This window comes from Copadichromis virginalis, linkage group LG8, assembly GCF_057382275.1.
Source record: "Copadichromis virginalis isolate Kocher_CV1m ecotype Utaka linkage group LG8, C_Virginalis_male_GT1.1, whole genome shotgun sequence".
In the NCBI taxonomy this organism is placed as follows: Eukaryota; Metazoa; Chordata; class Actinopteri; order Cichliformes; family Cichlidae; genus Copadichromis; species Copadichromis virginalis.
In genome coordinates this window covers 23,394,231-23,418,046 of record NC_140625.1, presented here as the reverse complement: position 1 = coordinate 23,418,046, position 23,816 = coordinate 23,394,231, and the positions used below count along the sequence as shown (strand labels likewise).

The 23,816-nt window shown below is 41.1% G+C and overlaps 2 protein-coding genes across 5 annotated transcripts in view; one reads left to right on the top strand and one right to left on the bottom strand.

The window, feature by feature from the left end:
* pgs1 (phosphatidylglycerophosphate synthase 1) overlaps positions 1–11,056 on the bottom strand; it is a 44,315-nt gene extending 33,259 nt beyond the window's left edge. For both annotated transcript variants that reach the window (XR_014922002.1, XM_085466658.1), the window contains exon 1: positions 10,927–11,056. Coding sequence is in view for 1 of the 2 variants with exons in the window: in XM_085466658.1 (XP_085322784.1) it covers positions 10,927–11,042 (116 nt within the window). In the remaining variant the exon portion in view is untranslated. The remainder of the gene's footprint in view (positions 1–10,926) is intronic.
* A 2,214-nt stretch (positions 11,057–13,270) lies between these two features.
* Positions 13,271–17,350, top strand: socs3b (suppressor of cytokine signaling 3b). Of its 3 annotated transcripts, none has more exons than XM_085466665.1 (3): positions 13,271–13,381; positions 14,320–14,671; positions 14,788–17,350. In XM_085466665.1, the coding sequence occupies exons 2-3, from the start codon at positions 14,537–14,539 to the stop codon at positions 15,343–15,345; spliced, it is 693 nt and encodes a 230-aa protein (XP_085322791.1). In that variant the 5' UTR covers positions 13,271–13,381; positions 14,320–14,536; the 3' UTR covers positions 15,346–17,350. The 3 variants fall into 3 exon arrangements, with proteins under 3 accessions (XP_085322791.1, XP_085322789.1, XP_085322790.1); XM_085466663.1 differs by having other exon boundaries at positions 13,271–13,529; XM_085466664.1 differs by having other exon boundaries at positions 13,271–14,060.
* The last annotated feature ends 6,466 nt before the right edge of the window (positions 17,351–23,816 follow it).

The window sequence follows — 23,816 nt, the reverse complement described above, 5'->3', positions numbered from 1 at the left end:
TCAAAGAACAGACGCTCCATAACAGCTTAGAGCTCTTGTATGATTTCAATTGGTGCCTCGATCAGCTGGCAGTTCAAGGCAATCCATATGACTCGAATAATAACTTATCAATAATTAATAACTCAGCTCCCATTTACACTCCACCACATTCCATTACATTTATGTATTACAGGTGATCATCAATAGCAGAATCCCTCGAGCAAAGATTTGTAATTAGGCGGCTGCATTTGCAGTAATGTTTTTACCATAACTAAATAGATGACGTCATAATGAGAGCTGTAGTGACGTAGGGAACCTAAATCACACACAAAGTTTGTAAAGAAGTTTTAAAAAGAACAGTTTCCCACATCCAAGGATTTATCATTTCCTTTTGATGATAACCTGTAACAAACCTACTGAATATTATTTGGCTGGCAACTCATGACACCATTTTGTTTTCCATAAAAGTATATTAAACATAACATTAAATCTGCACAATTTCCCATCGCTTTCAAAGGATTATGTTAATGACCTGACGGCCATTTTACAGATAGACAGCAATTATTTGATTATTAAATAACATACAGATTTATAATTAATATAATCCATCCAAGAAGAGACGCCAAGTCTTTCCTCTCCAGCTCTTGGGCAGGGACACCAAAGTTCCCGAACCAGCCAAGAGATGTAATCCCTCAACATGTCTGCTCCAAGGCCTCCTCCTGGTAGGACATAACTGAAACAGCTCACCACCTAGTTCAATTCAATTCAATTTTATTTGTACAGCACCAAATCACAACAGTCGCCTCAAGGGGCTTTATATTGTAAGGTAGACCCTACAATAATACATACAGAGGAAAAACCCAACAATCACATGACCCCCTATGACCAAGCACTTTGGTGACAGAGAGAAGGAAAAAAATCCCTTTTAACAGGAAGAAACCTCCGCGGGGGCCATCAGTTGGGGTGAGAGACACCTAGGCATCCTAGTCAGATGCTGAGGCTAATCAGCTGCTCATGCTTGGAGATGGAGTAGGTGAGCTCCTCACCTCTTAAGTTCACTACCCAGAGCTTGTGACCTTAACTGAGGTTGGGAAAGGATCAACCAGTAAAGCGAAATTAATTAATTTACTCTTAATATATCTGTGTTTTAATAAGTACTTAAATTGAATACTATTCACTTGGGTTGTACAAAATTTTAGAAACACCACTGTGAATATAAATTCTGCTTGCCAAAATTACAGAGGAAGTTATATTTCAAAATGAGTTAAAGATGAATTGTTCTTCTGTTAAGTGGCTGACGCAACAATCTCATCCAGCAGCTGAAACGTTCAATCATTTATCAAACTCTTCCTCTGAAGGTGGACCTTATGGTGACTTTGTTATGCAAGCTGCTGCTTCCAGGAATGACGGTGAACTTTGAAATCATCATGAAAGTTACACAGCATGTATTTTCCATCAAGCTACAGAACGGTGTCAACATCGAGGTTATAAAATTATTTAACCCAATCTGTATTAAAAGCTTTAAAATTGCTAATCTCAGTGTAATGTTTTGTAGTCTAAAGCAAGTGACTAGTCAGCAACACTAGAAAAGTTTTGTCAATCCATTTGCATTCTTCCCTTTAAAAGTGTGTAAGAAAATCGAGCTTTACATGTGGATTTCAAGGAAAATCTACTTGTTGTGGCCCAGATTACTTGTGGAGACGATCACAGGAAGAGAATCATTTTGGAGGTATTGTCTTTTTGTGCCGTCTTTCAGCATCTCAAGTGTCAATGACGTCAGAGCTTTTTACAAGCACACAAACACACTACAGTAAAACTTCCTATAAATTAGGAATAACCAGGATGTTACACCGGAGACAAGAGAGGACATGGCACTCGATAAATGAGTAATTGAAATCTAGCAGAGAATTCTGCAGCAGCACAGATGGCGGTACAAGTATAAGATCCAGGGGAGCAAAAGTTTAACAAAGAATCTTATTTTAAGCCAAAATCAGCAAATTTCTTCTTTTTTTTTTTTTTAAATCAGGTTTAACTCATGATATTATACATGGAGTTATGTCCCAGTGGCCTTTGAAATAAAGATAATTTACATAATGCTTCAAAATAATTGCTCATTAAGTGCATAAAGTTGTTATGAAGGTGGCTGCTGAGTAGTAAGACTCACTTCTACAAGTACTCAGAGCACGCCCAAGTCCCCATTTATTAGGTACACCAGGTCAAGTCTAATTAAAGAGCACAAGAAGTTACATTTTTAATCCGTTTCAGAGAAGTGCTGAAATCACTTTTCACTGATTTCATCACTTTTGTGAAAGGGTCTTTGGGTTCTGTCACATTATACAGACAGTTATTTCTGTTAGCCTTTTTCACAGCCATAAAATATGGAGAGGAGATCATAGAAATACCTGTCAGTAAGAAGGACTGCTACTTTATTATTTAAACTGGGTCACCAATCAGCATTTTATTTTCCAGTGGACACCTCCCACAATTCTAAGGCCAAAATTTTTTTTTTTTTTAAACAATTTAATGTTTTTAAAACATTCTCAGGGCCAAGAAAATATTTTTTTTGTAGTGATGGCATCAAAATGTGGAATATATGAACAGAGAATATACTTAAGTATAACTTGCAGCTTGCCAAAATAAACGTTTTGGCTCAAATTCACTTCAGTTGCAGAATCATTTGAAACCGGCACAAAAGGAAACGTATCAGTGTCGGTGTTTTTTGGAAACTAGAGCTCATTTTGAAGTTGAAGCCAGCAGCTTGTTTCAAGAAGGTTGGAACAACACACAGGAAAATTTGTGTAATGTCAAAACACACCTGGTGGATCCAGGACTTACAACGATTGTGCCATACATACTGGTTTGCATTTCATCTCAGCAAAATCCCTTTTCTATACTTTTGCTACTTCATTAGAGTCCAGATTTGCTTCCAGCCAGGCTGGGGAATGACGAGTTCATTTCACATTTGTTTATTCCATTTAATCAGCTGAGTGCAAATTCCAGTTCAAGGAAATCTGCTTCACCCTCTGAAGTCTTAGGCTACGTTCACACTGCAGGTCTTAATGCTCAATTCAGATTTTTTGATCAAATCCGATTTTTTTGTCTGCTTGTTCACACTACAAATAAAATGCGACAGCAAACGCGCTCTATTGTGAACGCTCAAAGCGGCCCGCATGCACAAAAGAAGACGTCACACACAACGCGCTCTGTTTAGACCCAGAACACACAACATTGTTTGACTGATGGCCCTTAATATAAAGACTTCGGACTTGAAAATATTGGATTTGTGCCGTTCACACTGTCATACCATGATCGGATATAGGTCGCATAGGGTCAAAAAAAAAAAAAAAAATCGGATTTGATGCGCTTTCGCCTGCAGTGTGAACGTAGCCTTAAACAGGTGCTATAGTTTTCATTTGGGTCCACTTGGGTCTCAGTGCTGTAAAATTCATCATCAGATTTTGTGGACTTCAAATAAGTGCGGCAGGAATGACTACTCATGTGTGGCATCTTCTGCATCTGCAATAGTTTATAATTTATCATCGGTTATGAGTCAAACCCTCAGCTATCATGATCTGCTTTTTTTATTGTTTTCAAAGATTTTTCAATAAAACAAATGTTTTGTTGAGCAGAGGGACCTTGCAGGCACTGCAGTTACCAACTGCTTTACCAACTCTTTTCTAGGTGACTACAGTCTCAGCTGCCTTTAGATCACTCACAAGTTCCTCCAGAGTTGTTCTCCTTCTGGTTTCACACTGTTCTCATTATCATTGAAACTCCATGAGGTGAGATTTTGCGTGGAGCTCCAGACCTAGGAAGCTTGGCAGTTATTCTATGGTTCTTCCATTTGCCATTAATCACACCAACTATTGTCACTATCTCACCCAGCTGCTTGGCGATGGTCTTCTAGCCCATTCCAGCCTTGTGCACAATCTTGTCCCGGACATCCTTGGAAAGCTCTTTGGTCTTGGCCATGGTACAGTTTTAAATCTGGAGAAATTTGTTTCTTCTACGCACCGTTGTCTTTTACACAGGTAACAAGTTAAGAAGGCTGCCAGCTCGTTACCTGTATAAAATACACCTGGGAGCCAGAAATCTTCCTCATTGATAGGGGAGCAAATGCTTATTTCCTTCATGGAAATAAAAAATTCATTTATAACTTTTTTGAAATGCATCTTTATGGATTTTTTGGTTTTTGTTCTTTGTCTCACTGTTCAATAAACCTACCATTGAAATTATAGACTGAACTTTCTTTTGTTAGTGGGCAAACTTACAAAATCAGCAGGGGTTCAAATAAGTTTTCTGACTGTACACTTTGCACTTATTTACATTTGGTAATATATTTTATGGATGAATAAAAGTAAGTTAAAAAATGTTATTGTTATGATGTTTGGCATAACTGAAAGTACATGCAATATCAACCATCTAATCTGGTAAATTAGTAACACGACTGTGTATAAAAAAAATTTTTTTTAAAGGAGGCAGAGTCTTTGAGAGGTACTCAAAGGCCACTCTGTGAACGACTGTGTCTAAGAATAGCTCAATTTAGGAACAAATCAGTCAAACATGACTAATCAAAGCTAAATTTCAGGATTGACTGTAAAGCCCTTTACAACCCTTAGTAGTCTGATTTTTTGTAAATGAAAAACAAGATTGTTTTTTTTCCTAATGAATCACTGACTGTTGATAAAAATCTGAGAAAACCCGTAAAACATGTGAAAAATGTCAGATGCTTATCTGATGAAAATATTGAGTATGACGGAAAATAATTCATGGCTGCTCAAATAAGAGTTGTATTCAGGAGCACGGATCTGTGGGAAGATGTAACCCTTCATGTGCTTTTTTCTTTTGTCTGCATCCTACATTCATCCCAAAGATGCAGCTCTTTTGTGCTTCTCACACAAGCATGCAGTCTGACAATGCAACCACATTAAAATAATTACAGGGTGGAGTGTTAACCTCAGGCATGCTTGCAACTCTTATCGGCTAGTCAGAAGTCCTGGCATTCCTTTACATTGTTTACAACCTTATATTAACCAGAATACAAATACACGGTCTTGCTTTTGGCATTTGACTTTATGTAAATCAATAAAAGCTACAGAGTCACATCACAGTCACACAGAGTCTAATCATAAACACACAAGAGTGATAAAAAAAAACATCAAGAAACATAACTTCCTCATTTCTACTCATCTTACTCCAAATTATCTCCCTCCTTTTACAGCGGTGCAAATTACGAACGTTATCAAACAGAGCACATCAAGCTCAGTGATTCAGCTCTGTTGTGTGACTCAGCTGACAGGAAGCCTTGACAGTTTTCTGTAAGTTGTAAAAAGACAGAATGGTGTGACAGAGGAAATAAAGATCACACTTTACAATTAATGTTCCAACAGCGTCATATAAAAATATCAGCTTTCAACTCATGTTAGGGGGACATAAAAGTCTACAAAAATAAAATAAAACAAAGTCAAAGTCGATTTATTTTAAAGGGCAGACATAGGAGGGGCATATAATCACCGCATGTCTTCTAAATAAAAGAATTACATAAGCCATCTGATGACTATAGGCAAGGCAAGTTTATTTGTATAGCACAATTCAACAACAAGGTGATTCAAAGTGCTTTACAGAGACATTAGAAACAAAAACAAATAAAAAGCATGATTTAAAATTGATTAAAACAAGCAAACAAACGATGGAGTTAACTCCCTTTGATTTAACAGAATTAGAGGCTATGCTAGCAATGCAAGGCTTTAGCTGTTGACTTCAATGAACAGAGGAGCTGTTCAGTTCGTCATGTGTATGCACCGCATCTGATTTGATTTAAAGCATGTGACTTAAAAGTCCTTGTATCCTCATTCTTGTCAACTGATCCACAGCCTATTCATTTAGCAAACAGGAAATGCTACTTGTTATATTTTAGACCTCGTAAGATGTAAATCCAGAACTTGCAGAAGCCAAAACACTAAACGTACTGAAAGGTGAAGAGATGAGTAAGACGAAGAGCTCCGAGCACTGATGCCACAGATACTAATCCAACTTAGCGTAAATGGGACGTGGTGGGATGACCAACCACAGTTGACAGTATAAGATGGACATAGCCACTATGATGTCACTCATGGGTTTTGGGCTCCATATCTTAAACCTGGTCTAGAGCAGGGGTGTCAAACTCATTTCACATCATGGGCCACATACAGCCCACTTCTTAAGTGGGTCGGACCAGTGAAAATCCCCTTTCTGTAAGTGTAAAGACATTTAACTACACACATTCGATATAAGAAAAAGAAGTGCGATGTCAATAGCACAGCTTTTTTTTTCTACATGATAAAGAAATGCTGCTGTGGTTAACAAAGATTTGTAAAATTAGAGAAAAGGTCCTGGTAGATCATTTTCCAGATTCTCCTATAGTTACAAAACTGATTTATTCACAGATATGTTTATGTGGACCCTTTAAAAAAAACCAAAAAAAAAAAAAAACCAGACATTTCTATAGTCAATAGTCAAAAAAGGAACTTTTCGGTCATTTAAATGTTTATCTATTACTTAATTACTTTGTTGTAGTATTAACGGCCGTGGGTGACATGTTTATCGGTAGGAAAAGCTGTAAAACGTATGAAAATGCAGTAAAAACTTCAAAATCTATGCTCTACTTGACATTTTTTAAAGCCGTCCAGTGGGGCAGATTGAAGTCCTTACTGGCCCCCAGGTCTTATGTTTGACACCACTGGTCGAGAGGTTGTAAGATACCAGCAAGATGAATTCAACAACTTTGACAGTATAGAAGACAGACACGGATTCCACATCACAACAGTGAAGCCAACACTGAAATGCTTTGATAAATGCTTAGCCAATGAGCACGCGGTTTCACAGCCAGATCCTCGTCACATCCAAGTGAAACTGAAGCACAAATTTATTTGCAAAATGCACCAACACCATAAACTTGGCGGAGGTCCAGTTGATGCATGGGTAAAGCTTCTTACTAAAGATGCAAGCAGACAGCTGCCACTGTTGGCACACCTGTCAAAGTCAGTCACATCGCCAGCTTTAACGCTTGTGATTATGAAAAGTGACAAGTCCTGAAAAAAAAGAAAAGAATTCAAATTTAACCATAACCTGTAGGTCCTCAAGAATCCCTAAAAATGTTGAACATGCCAAACGTTTCAAATAATGAAGTCAGAGTATCCCTGTGAATGAAAAAGTCTCAAGAAGGCTTCAGAATGCCCTAAGCACTTGTTATTTTCTACTTTTAACGCTGTATTGCACCACAGCGAGAAACATCTCTCAGGTACACAACTCTGTGTGAATACAGAGCTCCACCCCTCTTGTCAAACCTTGTGTTTGTGAAGGGCAGCCAATCAGAAGAAAGGCTCTGACCCTAAAAGTATACGTGCTGAAATGGCTCGTTTTATTAAACAGGATAAACTGAGATTTAGCACCCAGACCCAGATAGGATAAATAGAGATTTTTTTATTTTTTTAAACTGTAAATCAAGTAAAGCCACTCCAGTAGAAGAATAAAAAATGAGCCCATCTATGTTTTGGTTATAATACTAGGGACTTGTTACAGCATGTGTGCACAAAGTCCAAAGTTCTAGCATTCATAAAAGAGCCATTCCCAAACTGCTGCCAAGAAAGCATGAAAGCAATATACTATGGAATGTTCGTTTTTAAATTCCACAAACTATTTCCTTCTGGGAAGCAGACTCGACCCAGGAACTACAGTTCACACCAAAAAAAAAAGTAATGAATGTCTACACCAAGTTGTAAACCTTCAGGGTTAAAAAAAAATGAAACCAGCAGAGAAGTTGCTCTAATTTTCTAACTTCAGTCACAACAATAAATTTAAAGCCTGGCACAAAAGATGATTTGGGGGGTTGTAGTTACTCCTTCATATCACTGTACAGCTGTATCATTTTAAGGCTTAAAGTTAAAGGCATGGCTTTGATAGACAGGTGCCCTGTAGCACTTAGCTGGGTACCTGTATCTGTAAGCTGTGGAGTTTAAGCATGCCAAGCAAGCAGCATCTATAAGTGCACTTATAGATCTGGTGTTTAAATGCACTTACACATTTAATCGAACAGTATAATGTACACAAGAGTGACAAATATGCCACGCAATCGTCTTCCCCATGAGAATCCTGCAGATCCAGAGATTTATTCTAAAAACTGTACACAGGCAAGCTACTCATCATAGCAGGATGGAAAGAAGAATGTCCCCAACTTTTTCAGTCAATGTCTTACGTCACGAAGATGACAGCCAAGTAATCAGGCTGAATTCTTCACATGGTACAATTTTCTTTTTTATCTTCTTTTGAAACCATCCCTCAAAGACTATTTATAAGCCACTAAGTCAACATGAATGACTGCTGGGACACCCTAAAACCTGTTTACCTCCCCTACAGGGAATACAGTTGTTTTTAATTTCTCAGCTTTTCCTGTTCTGTCAAGTGAAAAATGACTGAAGTGAAAAGCTCTTTTTTCTGAAGTCTAAAGACGACTCAGGCGTGTCACTCCACGTGTTGATTTGAATAGACCCCAACAGCTGCTTGAGTTTAGTTGCAGCTGTGTGCTAGCTGTCACACAACAAGACTGGAGTGAAGGTGGTTGTCAGAAAGGTGTAGTAGTTTAGTATTAGTCACACGCAACGTTACAAAACAACCACAGCACAGCCAAGGCTTGTCTTAGTTAACCTAACACCACAGGTGAAAACAGTGCTTCACCCTCTGTACTAGCGTGTGACGCAGAAGGGCGTGTGAGCCGTGGGTTGCCGACCTCTGATCTAGATAGTAACCATGTAGCCGTTACTATCTAGACGGATTTCTCAAGTCCATTTAACATGATCCATCCACTGCGGCTGAGAGAGAAGCTACAGGAAATGTAAGTAATCATGTCCACCATCTCATGGATTGCATACTACCTGACACACAGTCTGCAGTATCTGAGACTTTATGATTTGTTGAGGTGCCATACTGGAGCTCCACAGGGAATTGTGCTTTTTCACATTGCCTTGTACACCTCAGGCTTTTCAGTAAAACTCAATATACTATGTTATTACTAATGGGAGAGAGTGGGAGCACAGAACACTAGGATATTATTTTGTGGAGTATTCTGGGAGGAATCATCTGCTTCTGAATGTGAATAAAATCACATAGACTACTGAAGGATGAGTACGGCTATACAACTCCTGTCTATCCTGTTGATGTGGTGGAGGAGTACCTGTGCGCCCGGGTTTCCACATCAATAACAAGCTGAACTGGAAGCCCAACACAGAGGCTCTAAACAAGACAGAGAAGAGCAGCAGTGGTGGGTGCCAAAAAAGAAAAAAGAAAAAGACAACATAATATTGCAATATTCCGTGTGGAAATATTGTGTCACTACAGGCACACTAGATATACTTATTTTATTAGAGGGCTAACCATTCTGCAATAACGTTAGCCAAGGAAACTTAAATGAACTGAACCGAAAAACTATCCAGCAATAGACTAATTGCAACTCTTGGTGACTAATGGTTGCCCAGAGTTTGAGGACGTTGTGCACTCATGATCACTTGCACAGGTCGCCCGATCGGACGCAACTGTCTGCAAACAGGTGCAGTGTAACTAACTGCAGTTTTTCTGACAGATTATTTAAGGTTTATAAACAACTGCCATTTATTTTTCTATTATCAAAAGCAGATTGCATGTAATTACCAAGTAGACCCCATTCAATCGCACACTGATAGCAGACTCTCTCATGCCAACATTTATGACAGGTTTTAGTGACAATGTTCATATGCTTTACAAGCTTATTTTACAGCAAAAATAACTGAAGCGAGATAACTTTATCTTACTGGATTTTGAGGACATAATTTGCTGTGTCTTGTTACTCCCAAATCTAACTAGCTAGTTCTACTTCATCACAAAGCTCAGAGCCTTTAAAGCTGGGGTCCCCAATCCCAGTCCACGAGGGCCTGTGTCCTTGCAGGTTTTAAATCTCACCCTGGGTCAACACACCCGTATCACATGAGTTCATTACCAGGCCTCTGGAGAACTTCAAAACATGTTGAGATGCAGGGAGAGCAGGGAACAGCTGGGGGACAGAGTGTCTCGAGAGTTGGAGACAGATGGAAAGGTGAAGATGCAAGGAGTAGAGGTGGTAAAGGTGGATGAGTTGGTCAACCATCCAAAGCAACAGTCAGTGCATGAGACAGGTGCAGCAGGTGGAGACGATTGCCTGGGGTGATTTTTGAGGAGGATAGCAGTAAGAGTGAAAGGGAAGGATTAGAAGGTGGTAGTGAGACCTGCTGTGATGTGTGGTTTGAAGACTGTGGCACTGACCAAAAAAAAAAAAAAAAGACGAAGACGAAGACGAAGACAAGAGGCCGAGCTGGCACTGACCATGATGGACAAGATTAGAAATTAGTATATCCGACGGACAGCTCGGATTGAGCAGTGTGAAGACAGGGAGACAAAGCTGGGCTGGAGGTCGATGCTAAAGATAGGGTGAGATGAAGGGAAATGATCCGCTGTGGCAACCCCTAAGGCCGAAAGACTATCATTATTACATCATAAGTTCAACTGCTATTTCCAAAATAAAAAAACAAATAAAACATAGCTGGTTTCTTATTCATTCCCATGGTGCACTGCGTGTCAGTTATGAAAACTTCCCCATATGGTTGCTGAGTCTCGTGAAGTTCATTACTGGATATTGATGCGCTAAATGTGACTCTAACTATGGTTATCATTTGCTGTAAACGTGTTATTTTCACTCGAAATAAGTCGGGGTTGGTGGCCAGACATGTTCACGTATAAAGGATTTTAAGACTTCGTGAAAACAGAGGGTCAAAATATTCGTGTCCGATGATGGGTGCATTAGCAAGAGCTACACTAGCAAGGCAAGCTAGAGGTGAGAAAGGCGCTAAGAGAAGTAACACTACAGCGGCAGAAAAAGCGCACTTTTGTCCTCGTGTGTCTTACCCTCCTCGCCGGTCCCGTGCACGGAACACCCGGTCAGATATCCGGGTAAAAACCCCAGCTATGGCCGGTGAGTACACGGAGTACACCAGCCTCCTCCAGGACATGGGAGCCGCCATTGCTGCAGCACTGCGAGTTTGAAAAAACTTTATAGACACCCCTCTCAGTTGACATACACAGACGCTTTCTACACTGTGCAGTACACAAGATTGTAGTGACAGCTCAAACCGTGCCAAGCAACTTCAATTCAGTTCAATTCAGTTGTATTTGTATTGCTTCAAAGCACAACAACATTTGCCTGAAGGCGCTTTAAACTGAAAGGTAAAGACCTTACAATAATAAGACCCTACTGTAATAGGTAAGGTGCTTTTCTTTTAATTAAATAAATTAAATATCGCTGGTTTGGGATCTGTTTTTCTGTGATTTTGGGGGTGATTTTAAGTGTCTTTTAATGACCTGCAAATTATTTATGCTCCATTTCTAAATTAACCACCAAGGCACTCTTTAAAAAAGACATATGTGACCACAGAAAAGCTTAAAGATATATTTTTGGTAACACATCTTCCTGTTCAGTTACCTGTTAAAGGTGTGCCTTGAAGATTTTCAGTCATGCAATGCATGACGTGCATTGTTTCAGCCGACTGATAAATGTGTGTGTATGTGTTTATATTTGGAAGGCTCATAGCACATGAGAATCTTCTTTACTGCTGTCTTATAACAACAATACTCGCAGCAGTACGTTTCAGTAGAATGATATGGAGAACAATCAGGACTACTATCTAACTTTACTGCTTTATTGATTTCAAAACACTTTAAATATGAGTTGATATCTTTTATGGCCTTACAGCCTATGTTTGTTCTTGGATTGTTAATGAACATATTAGAAAGAAAGACCAGTAATCATAGCATTTGTAATTGATTCTCACTATTTTTCAGAGTAAATTTAAACCTTTTTCTCCTCTAAAGTTACAGATTTGGCTCTTAATTTAAAACGAGTCACTCTTTCAACCTTTCATTACATATAGGGCATTTGCATGCTCAAGCAACACTGTAGGCTGTTGCTCAAGAGCATTTGCAGTAAGTCAGATGTTTCCTGACACGGACACGACACAGCGGACTGAGGGACCCCTATCTTTAAACATAAGCCAGTTTGTTGTAGGTCAGATGCTATTTATCCTTCATGCTGTTAAGAAAGAGAAGGGAGAATGCAATGACAGCCCATGTTGATGCTGAATAGCTTGAAAATATCTGACCTTAAGGTAAGGCTTTGTTTATGGAAACTCAGCAGAGAGATTTGTAACAGCACAAGGAAATAGACATAAACCTTGAAAGTAGGTTACTTGATTATTTCAGTGAAACACCTAAAAAAAAATTCTACCTGTGCTTTTTTTCTTAATTTGTGCACATGTGCTTTTGTATTCTGTGTTTGTCCAAACAAACTACAGCAAATTTAATAAATAGTAGAGTAACATTCACTGCGGTACAGTTTTAAAATACTTGAGTCTTTACTCAACCTCAGCAGATTAAATATTGAATAGATACGAGTACTTTAATTCACAGCATTATGACAACTTTTCACCTAGATACAAATTTAGGGGTGCTTTTTTAAAAATAAAAAAATAATAATACTTCTCCTACCTATCTGGGATTACTGAGACCTGATATGTATTAAAACTAAGAATAATATTTTCATACATTAAGATATTTTTTGTTTAAGTCTTTAACAGAAGTCTGTGCATTTTCCTGGTAATCCTGGCAATCTTCTGCATCAGTAAAAGTAACCCTGCTAAAAACAAAAAAAAAGTAAATAAGATTTTTATTACAATCCTGCTGATTTTCCTTTAGGGAGAAAGAACAAAATGTCTTCTACGGGTGTGAATATGTTTATATAACCCATATTTTCGGGGGAAATGCTGATTTCTACATAGATATCAACACTTGGATGCATTATTTTATATGGAACTGAGGATTTTTAATGCTTTAACGGCAGATCTGAGTGTTAGATGAATGCAGAAAAAAAGAAGGGTCCTGCAGTGCATGTACAAGCATATTATGGTTAGTTATTATAGCGAGAATATGTGGAGTATGTCTCTAAAACATGAGCCATAGCTGCGGTTTTATATTGTGCCATATGTGGAGCTTTTAACTTTTTCACCTTGTCGAGAAGGGAATCCAGCAGCAGTACCAGGAAACAGCCCGGTAAAGGTCACGCTGATTATTTATTGGCGATCCGCCAAGAGCGGGCGCGAGCCCGCGCGTGTGTTCTTTTGCGTGCGTGAGCGTGCGTTCGTGTGTTTACTGGAAGAACCTCTGAACGGAGGGGGGCGGAGCTTTACGAACATCGGCTTTACTCACTGGAAACAACCTCCAGTAAACCTCCTCCCCTCCCCTCCTCCCCCAACACACACACACGGGGAGTTCTCCGGCAGATACCGCTGCCGACACATTCCTCTGCTCGGTAAGGAAACCCACACGCTCTTTTGGATACTTTTTTATGGATTTTAATGCCTGAGTTAATATTTTTTCAAGCACTACTTTCGGGTAGTTTGCGTATCTTTTCTTTTGGCGACGAGCGGCTGCGGCGCTGGGCTGAGTGTATCCACAAGGTAAGTTAAAACATTTAAAAGCGGTTCGCCGGTCATCGTCTTAAAGTAGGCAAAATGACAGAAAACTGGGGTATGGGGCACTTTAAAGCGCTGTGGTTTTATTTAGCAGCTCGGGCTCTCGCTGAAGACGGTCCTAAAAGTGTTAATGCTCGGGGGGTTCGCAGTATCATCAGTAGTGGACCGAGTTTAACGCCAGTGGCTCCGTAGCAGTTCTGAGTCGCTATGGCGCCTGCACTGTCCGGTGAAGCCGACTTCCAATTCCCGTAGAGCCTGCAGGGTATCTTGGGAAACCAGAACCAGACGGGACACCTTTTCAGTCATCGTGAAACCGGAGAACGGGGCCTCCGAGCAGGAATACAGCTATTTAGCAAAGAGAAATGGAGGGGGTTAATAGAAGAAAAAAATTGCGCTGGCTGTACTCTTTCACAGTGACCCCGATTCAGAAATCCCTTGTTGCGGTGCGCCCGATCGAAGACAATTGAAAGCAATCAGGATCCAGTTGCTGTCTGGCTGCACGGTGCAGCAGCACGAGTAAGCAGTGCATTCATTTAAACTAAATATAACCTGCCTGCTCGCTGCCCGCTCATGCCATATGCATTTGTTACAGTCGCCATAACTGCATTTTTATGGGGGTAAACTGAGAGCTTCAGTGTGGCACAGTGGCCATTTATTTCTCACTGCCTATGCAGGAGTGAAATTCAAATGAGGCTCTATGGCTCTATATTTGCAAGCCAAGATGAGGTTATATATAGCTGGAAGTGCTTAATCTTTGCTCACTGTCTCCCTCCAGCTGTGTATAGGTGCTCTCTACCAGCCCCTCTCTGGATGCATCAGACTCCTCTTCCCCGGGGCCCTGGACCCGGTGTGTGACCCCGCCATCCTCACCCCGCTCCCCCCCTCGTCTCCCCTCTCGCTCTGCTGCCGACTCTCTTCCACCTGTCCAATCCCGCGCTCCTTTTCTGGGCCCCCTGCCTCTCGATCAGCAGGGAGAGGCAGGGGGCCATGGCATGGCCATGGTAACCTTTGCAGGACACAACCCCCTTGCCATGAGCAGCATCACCTCTCCAGAGGGCAGGGTTCAGGGGTCGAACTTTACCCCGCATCATTTCAAGCCCTTCAGCTCGCATGAACACTACCAGCAGGTCAGTCACATCTGAGGAGTTAGCTAAACTATTACGTTTTGTGTGTGTGGTTTCTTTGGCATTCTTGGAAATTCAACATGGCTTTTTTTTTTTCTTTTTTTTTTTACCCGTTTCAGGTGATGCGTGCACTGCATAAGCTTCAGCAGAGTGGCTTTTACTGGGGAGCTGTCGGAGGCCGGGAAGCCAGCTCCCTGCTACGCTCTCAACCCCCTGGCACTTTCCTGGTCCGTGACTCCTCAGACCACCACCACTTCTTCACACTCTCTGTCCAGACAACTAAGGGAACCAAGAATCTGCGAATCCACAGTGAGGGAGGAGGCTTCTTCCTACAGCCAGACCCCCAAAATACCCAGGAGCTCCCGCAATTTGACTGTGTGCTGAAACTCGTAGCACACTACATGGGGAAGGGGCAAGATACTGAAGGGACCAAGGAACGGGCGAGTGGGGACAATCCAGGAGAGACAAAAACAAAGGCACACAATGTTTATCTGATCCATACCGGTGGGGAGAAAATCCCACTGGAATTGCGTCGACCCCTCTCGACTTGTCTCTCCAGCCTGCAGCACATGTGCAGGAGGACGCTGAACAATCAGGGCTTGGGGGCGTCTGAGCGGACTGAGCAGCTCCCGGACACACTTAGAGACTACCTGGAGGAGTATGATGCTCCTATATGACTGACAGGAACTGCGACAGGTTCTACTGCATGGACCAAGTGCCAGGATTACAGCACGGACCAGCTCTCGGTGAATGCGAGATTGTCTGTGTGGACATAAACTGACCAGACTGAGCCTTAAGTGCTAACATGAGGTCAGTTTTCCAGAATCAGCTGATCACTGATCTACTCTGGGTCACCCGCTGACCTTCTGGGGATGAGGAGTGTGATTTGGGTAACCGACGATTACCTCGTCCGTCCTGCTTTGCAAAAACACACAAAAACAAAAACACTGACCACTCAAGTGAGTGGCAGATGAAGCCTGAGGTCAAAGGTCAACGTTTCCTATGACTGACTGAGACGCAGAGCAGTGCCTCGTAGAAGATTAACCTGACTGGTCAATATTAACGATGGCAGCGAAAGGCATGATCAATGCACCACCAGTGATATTTTGGTGGGTTTAATGTGCTTCAAAGCTGCTGCTGTCTGCGTGACATTTACAACTGGACAGACAAACGGCAGTGGGTAGAGAGAGTGGGGGGTGGGGGGTTTCAGAGAAAAGGCAAAGTCCAAACGAGGGGGGCCCTGTACAGAGAACGCACAGGATTTGTTTGTCTGAGCGTGAGTGTGTGTGTGAGTGTGTTTGCGTTGTGGTGGTGCACACATTTCCATTGCTGCTTCCCGCAAGTGTTGCCTCATAGAGGGGGAGTGGGACGGTCATGCACTCTAGCTCCACATATGCAAACACACACCCACACCCTCAAACACACGCACAGGTATAGACCACATGAAGGTTTTGTTAGCATGGGAGTTTTGGGGGGATGGGGGGAGGTTAAAAAAATAATTACTAAGCATTTTCTTCTCCTATGTGTTCCTTGTTCCTGATCCATAACCATTTGACTGCCCAGCCCCCCCTCCCCCTGCCTTTTTGTTTCAGAGATGCATGTATGCTTTGACAGTGACAGAAAACAGGCCGCTCTTGCCGAGACAAAAGCTTTTTTACCGGGACAAAAGCCCTGGCATGGGACCAAACAAAACAGCAGACCTTATTTTTATCCCGACTGGCTGGAAAAATGTCAGCGACACTGTAAAGCTCCTTGGGGGAATGATGATAATGGTGATGATCCCAAAGATGCGGAGAGGGTGAGGATTTTAAAGCAGAGGGAGGAGTGGGATTGGGAGAAGGAAACTGAAAAGGAGGGGTAGACTTGGGGGAGAAAGGTGGGAGGAGACATACTGGTATACAGCTAAACAAAAACTCCGATAAGAGGAAATGATAGAGCACAACAGGACGCCGCTCCTGTAAATATAACTGCCCTGTGTGAGGGGGAAAAAGATTTTAGCTGAGTCTTATTTCTGTCTTGGATTATCATCTCCGGCTCATTTCTATTTGTTAAAATGCCCCAGTGTGTTTGAATATCTGTCTGCCTTCTCCTGTAACTTCAGAAAGGATTTGTATTTTTTACTTTTTTGTCTACTTTTCCATCATAACCTCTGGAGGAGGAGAAGTGAACAGTTGGACTTGTCTGAATGTTAAGGATACACTACACTTTTCCCTCAAGTGATTCTTAAAAAAGAAAAGAAAACAGCCTTTTGTAAACCAGAATTCAAAACTTAGATTTGATCAAAAAAAGGAAGTGCTTTTGCTGTTTGACCCGTACCTGTGATCCATATTGGAGTGGCAGCCTTTTATGTTTTTGTCTGTTTGAGCTCACATGGCCACTCGAGGTGAGGGCGGCACACTTTTTTTTTTTGGTCAAATCTGGGTCACATCAACACCAACTCTTTCTTCTTCTTTTTTTTTTTTTAAAACATGTGTTGCACCGGTGGACCACGTGTATGTGAATCATATTGTCTTTTATAAAGACTCTCTCGCAACAGGCTGGCCACTAGTCTGGCAATACAAGCTGTAATACCTGAAATGACAAAGCATTACAGAAATAAATGAAAAGGAACGTTGCACATATTTATATTTCTAAAATATTTCAATAATTTATATTAAAAAGCACTATTTTTACAAAAGTCAATGCATTTGCCTTGTGTCTTAATTTACTGTTTTGTTTTGTTTTTCTTCTTTTGAACTTCCACCAATTCAATATTGACTGCACACACTTTTAATTTACTCTAATAAATTGTAAAATGGTTTTTATTCCAGCAATTCCTGGCCTCACAGCAAGACTATTTACTTACAATTGGGATTTCCTAGTTAAACAAAGCAGTGTTTATTCAGTCGGCACACTTTGAAAAAGAGTGAGCAGCAGCACACGAGGAAGACGCACATTCATCACCGGGTTAAAGTTGCTCCGATCCACGCTTCTCCGTTTCTTTGCCAGAGGATTGTGGATAAATTCCACAGGGATTGGAGAACGTATAGGGAAGGATGGAAGGAAAGGATGGAGGGAGGGCACAGCTGATGTGCACATGGCACAGTAACAAAGGGTTTCCCAGAAGGAGAGGGTTTAGGTCAACGTCATGCATGCACACTTTGACACAGCAGTCACTGTGTGGAGAGCTCACTTTGGGCTGGACCTAACTGGAAAGGAATGCAGTGGGGTTTTATACATCCTGCCTGAGGGGCTGAAAGAGGATGGTGTCCTCCAGGGAGTGTGTATGGATATGTGTGTGTTTGAGGTCAAATAGGTGAAAGGGTCCACGTGGAGGAGATTTATGATCGTCTGTGGTTTTAGTTTTTTTGTCTTTTAGTGCGCAGCCAAAGCAGAGTGTGTGTGTGCGTAAGTGGTTGGTCAAGCTAGATTGCGCCTGTTGGTAAAATTAAGCAGGAGGTGAGTTTCTTCATTTCTACACCCCCCCCCCCCTCATTTCCCTGAACACACACACACAGATATGGTTCCCATTCCCTGCATACCTTGTGCTCTGTCTGAGGCTGGCTTCCAGGAAAGAGGCACTTTAATTGAGTTGAGTTTTTACGGCTCTTGCCTGGTGTTAATGTGTGTTTCAGAAGGAGGGAGTGTGTGAGGTAGGGGAGTCCTGAAGAGGAAATAATTGCTTAAAACAAGAAATAAAAGATGCTGAGAGAATATTAAAATCAGATAAGGAGGACCTGGGAGATTTTCCTGATTTTTTTTTTATGTCATACATGTGCTGTAAAAATGGTGGATCCTCATTTTAATATGGCCAAAGTTTCTACATTTAAGCCTTGTGAGCTAAAATTGAAGGCTTCAGGCTCTTTTCTGCTCTCCTGTTCAAACCTTTTGTTTGAAAGGTGGCTTAAAGGAACTGCACCACAGCCCAGTGTAAGATAAACGAGGATTATTTTGAACTATGAGTCATGCAAAGCGACTCTGGTCAAGTCCAAAAGGTTAAAACCAACATTATTTTTTCTCTACTTATCTCCTCTCTCGTATGTTCAAGATGAGATTAAGCAGTTATATTTTGATCTCCCTCATATCCCTTAAAAAATAGAGGAGTAACCTCGTCTACCTCACTGGGCCAGCTGCCAGTGCTACACACATCTCTCTGGACTCGAGCCAACCTAAGACCTCTGTGGGAATCACAGGCTAATGTTTAATAACTGTTTTTACAGCTCACCTCAGTACAGGTAATTACAATGATTCAAAAACTCGGTTCCTCATTTTTTGCCTTGACACTTCCAGGAAAAAACGCATCCAGGGTTGCTGTTTGGACGCTGGTGTGCGTCTGTGCGCGAGTGCAGATGACACTATTTGTTTATGAGAGGAAAACTGAGTGGGCACTTGGAGAGAAGGATGACGTAGGTTAGGAGACAAACAGAAAATGAGTGAGCCTTCTTCCCAAAATCCAACCAGAACAATCCAGTTTTACACACAACACATTGTTCAAATAAGCCAGCTCAGCTCGCTGTGACTCATCTTATGTTCCCCATAGTTGCCTAGTGAGTGGCGCTGGAATATTTTGCCTGTGCGTCGTGAATCTCACACACTCACAGAAAGTCTTTCCACCGTGATTCATTTTTTTCGGGTTATGACTTGCTGTGTCCAGCTCAACAGTTGTCAACAGTGTCCCCGCCAAACACAACACCCGGGTCTCAAACAACTGAGCTCCATTTGGAGAACCCCCCCCCCAACCCAACAATCAAAACACTCGCACCAACGTTTCGGGCATTGCCTCTCAAATTCAAATTCAAATTCAAATTTTATTTGTCACGTACACAGTCATACACAGTACGATATGTAGTGAAATGCTTGGACAACTGCTCGTGACCTAAAGAAAACAAAAAAGGAAAAGGCTATGAATAAGATAGGAAATAAATATGAAAAATTAAAAAGGGTAAATTTAACTAAGAAGGAATAAAATATAAATTAAGGTTAAAAATGAAATAACTGTACAACACAAATTAGAATGAAGGGTAAATTTAACTGGGAAGAATAAGATAAAATATATAAATTAAAGTTGAAAATAAAATAACTGTACAACAAAATACACAATATAGAACTATATAAGAATGTATGAAGAAATATAAATCTAAATAAATATATACACAATAACAGCAGCTGTACAAGTATTAACTGGAAATGAAGAATATAGTGACCAGTGTTGTGCAAAAACAATGTCCAGAAAGTCCAGTGTGTGTGTAAGAACCATATGTGTGGGTCAGTACTGTGTGGTGGTGTGATTGAGAGACCGTATCGCCTGCGGGAAGAAGCTCCTCCTCAGTCTCTCTGTGTTGGTCTTCAGGGAGCGGAATCGCTTTCCTGACCTCAACAGAGAGAACAGTCTGTTGTTGGGATGGCTGAGGTCCTTCACGATCTTCCTGGCCTTGGTCCAGCACCGCCTGCTGTAGATTGAGTGCAGGTCAGGGAGCTCGGAGCGGATGGTGCGCTCAGCTGACCGCACAACCCTCTGTAGAGCTCGTCTGTCCTGCATGGTGCTGTTCCCGAACCAGGTTAAGATGTTTCCCGCCAGGATGCTCTCTATGGTGCACGAGTAAAAGTTCCTGAGCACCTTGGAGGGCAGTTGGAAGTCTCTCAAGCGTCTGAGGTGGTAGAGACGCTGTCGGGCCTTTTTCACCACGGTGTTGATGTGACAGGACCATGACAGGTCCTGCGTGATGTGAACTCCGAGGTATTTGAAGCTGTCCACTCTCATAACTTTAATGCTGTGTTTTAATGCAGCATAAGGAAGTGAGAAGCAAGTTGAGCAATAAGAGGAATACTTTTCAAAATGTAAGCCAGTTTTACTCCTGGAGCCTGATCAAAATTGAAGTGTGCTATCTGCAGCTTCTTTTGTGTTTTATGTCATTTTTGCGCTCTTGCCAAAGTCAGCCACAACACGCATAGAAGGAGGAAAGAATATTAAAAGGTTAGGACTGTACTCTACAACTAGCAAGTCACAACCATCTTCCAGGAAAGGCCCCTTGGACTGCTGATTATTTCTTCCAGTAAGGCTTTTTCTTGCCTGATCGGTGCTTATAGGAAAGGCGTTGGGGTTGGCCCATCAGTTCGAGTATTGTCACAGCCGCTTCTGATAAAGCCAGACCAGCTTCCAGGAAACCAGAGATTTACCCTCCAGCATTCCATCATTCCTTCACCATCAGTGCACACAGACAGAGACGGAGAGAAGCAGAGGGAGCAGAAGGGGTATAACAGCGATGGGGATCAATAAAAACCATATGGGAAAGAATACATGCAGTTAAATGCACAAGTGCATGTATGTGTTTTGTTTGTGTGTGCACAAAGCGCCTTCACTTGTACTCACTGACAGTGACGCATCACAAACACATCCAAACAAACACAATATTCCTCCAAGCCTACTACCAATCATCCGTGCTGTACAGTTACGCTCTCTGCAGCACTCAAAACCTCTAGTGATGATCTTTACTTTCGCATAAATCATCACTTATCACCCTGGAAATCCTGGGTGTGTCTCTGACTGACTGGAAATACTCATATGGCTAACTGAGATTACCCCAAAGTAACTAAACTGTTTGTAAAAGGCACGTTGTATTAGGCACATTGTTTAACTTGTACTTTCTCCCCCCTCTCTCTTCATTCACAGCTGCACAAGCGTACCGGCAGAGAAGCTCAGATGCCAAATGGCTTACTGTAACAGCGTGGACTCGGACCAAACCCTCTAACACTCTCAGGTGTCACCGTGTCCCTTCAGCCAGCAAACAGGACTGCACAGTATTTGAACTTCAGACTGTAGCAGACACGCACATGAGTTCAAACATTACCATATGCACATACATATGTGGTGAGTAAGGGGTTTTTTAGGCCACGAATGAATGGCAACGCCTGTAAACTACCTACAAACTCGCTGCAGTGCTGCAATAAAATAAAAGTCCAGCATTTGCAGTTTAACTGGAAGTAAAATGTTAAAGGGAAGAGCAGAATTCTTTTTTTGTGTGTGTCATTTAAAAGCCTCGTGTTTTCATTAAGATCTGCCGACACAAGAAAGCCAAAGACACAAACGTCAAAAGGAAATGCAAACAAAGAAAAGCAAGCATGCAAGAAGGAAGGAAGATTTTAAGAAATGATTAAGGAGAAGGAAGCATTCCTGACAAAAAAAGCTCCTATGAGGCTTTTCTAAACAATCTATCAAAGCCTTCTTCTGCAGTGGAACATGTGACAGACTTGTTAGCCAGCAGTTCCTTATTTACACATCGGTTATCGAGCAACATTATCTATAATTTGTTGTAGTTAAGGCCACTTTTAGCTTGTGTTTTTGGTCTTTACAAAATCCAGAAAGAAGTGATGCAGCTCTTTCTTTTTCCTCCTAACGATCATTTTTATTTAAAGAAATATTTTAAAAAAAACTTTAATTAAAAAGTCCAAGTTTAAGGACAATGATGCATTTGTTTTCCTATTAGTGTAGTAGAGCCTCTGTACATGGTCACAATGGATTTTAAATCAAATAGCTAAGGTGTAATTGAAGATTTTAGCTTTTTATAAATAGCCCCCCATTTTCAGAGGCTCAAAAGTAACTGAATATCTGCCTGACGACCAGTTTCATGGTCAGGTAAGTCCTGTTTGCTTTATTTCCATAAAATAAGTGTTGAACAACGTCTCTCAATATGACGTCCAAATACATGTCAAAAAAAGCTGAAAAAACTAAATGAACATATCAGAAAGGTATTAAAAAACGTTAGGAGTGGTTAAATCTGTAATTTAATCATTTACTTTCGTAGATCTTTAAAACGAGTGAATGCACTGACCAGCTCAGTGACATCAAAAGGCCTGAAAAGACCAAAGAAACTACAGTGGATGATCACAGAATTATTTCCATGGTTAACAAAAATACCTTCACAACACCGAGTCAAGAACACTCTGGAGGTTCTTGGTTCTTCTTGAGGAAGCAGGCGTTGAAGTCTACAATCAGAAGAAGCTTTCCTGAATGTAAACCCAGAGAGTTTACAACAAGGTGCAAACCACTGGGTACATTTAAAAACCAGAAGGTCAGATTAGACTTTTCCAGAAAACATCTAAAAGAGCCCGAACTGCTCTGAAAACAATTCTCTGAAAGCAAGATGAACTTGTTACATATTGATGGGAAGAGAAAATTATGAAAAGGAAACAGATTATGATCTGAAGCATACCACATCATCAGTCAAACATGGTGGAGGCAATGTTATAGTACAGGTCTGTACGGCTGGAATTAATGGAATCAGGAATCAAGTCATACAGAGAGTAAAGTTTCATCTATATGTTTATCTCCTGTCTTGGTTAGTTTTCCTTTCTTTGTGATTGTACACCTCCCCCTCACCCGTGTTGTTCCTTAAACTTGTTTACAATTACCCAATAACCTTCGCCTGTACCGATACGTCCTGCCATGCACTCCTCAGTTACCAGTTTGTTTTGTATTTCTTGCATTTCAAGCATTAAAGGTGAGCATTGCAGTTTGTGGGATTCCTCGTGTTCTCTCATGGTGTTATTATTGGATTTTTGCCTTACGCCTGCCCCTTACCGGATTTGTTTGCTCCACTTGACTGATCACTCTGTCAATGACCTTGTGTTGTTTTCTGATTAGATTTGGATTCACTTTGCCTCTCTGTGTCACGTTGTGAAATTCCCCCCCTCAAAAAATAAGTGACATTCATTAAAATTTCATTTTTTAAGTGTTTCCCTCTGGATGCAAACAAAAAATAAATGTCTTTGGCTCTATTTTGATCTCTTCCCAAACATTTCGTGCATTCATTACATCGATTTTAACGTGGCTAAAGTTTCACATGTTTGCACCAGCTGTCAGTCTGAGCCACGTGTTCACATACTGATTCTCAATCATCTGCCTAGAGTTAGATCTTCAAATCTTCTTCCTATGATTTTAGCTTATGGCACAAAAACCTTTTAATGAGCAGGACTGAACAGGTTTTACAAATTCTGTCATGTCCTTTGTCCTGGTTATTTCAAAAAGTGTCTATGGTGATGTGTTTTGATAAAACTTCTCTGCTGCAGACAAAATGTGATGCGGCTCTTGAGCAGCTAAATGCTTCACTTCCTTCGACTGACTCTCTTTTGTGTGGAACAGGATTTTTTTCCCACTGAAAACAGCCCACTG

Coding starts and splice junctions, on each gene's coding strand:
- socs3b (XM_085466665.1), top strand. CDS start 14,537: ATGGCCATGGTAACCTTTGCAGGACACAACCCCCTTGCCATGAGCAGC. Junction 14,672..14,787: donor CGCATGAACACTACCAGCAG/GTCAGTCACATC, acceptor TACCCGTTTCAG/GTGATGCGTGCACTGCATAA.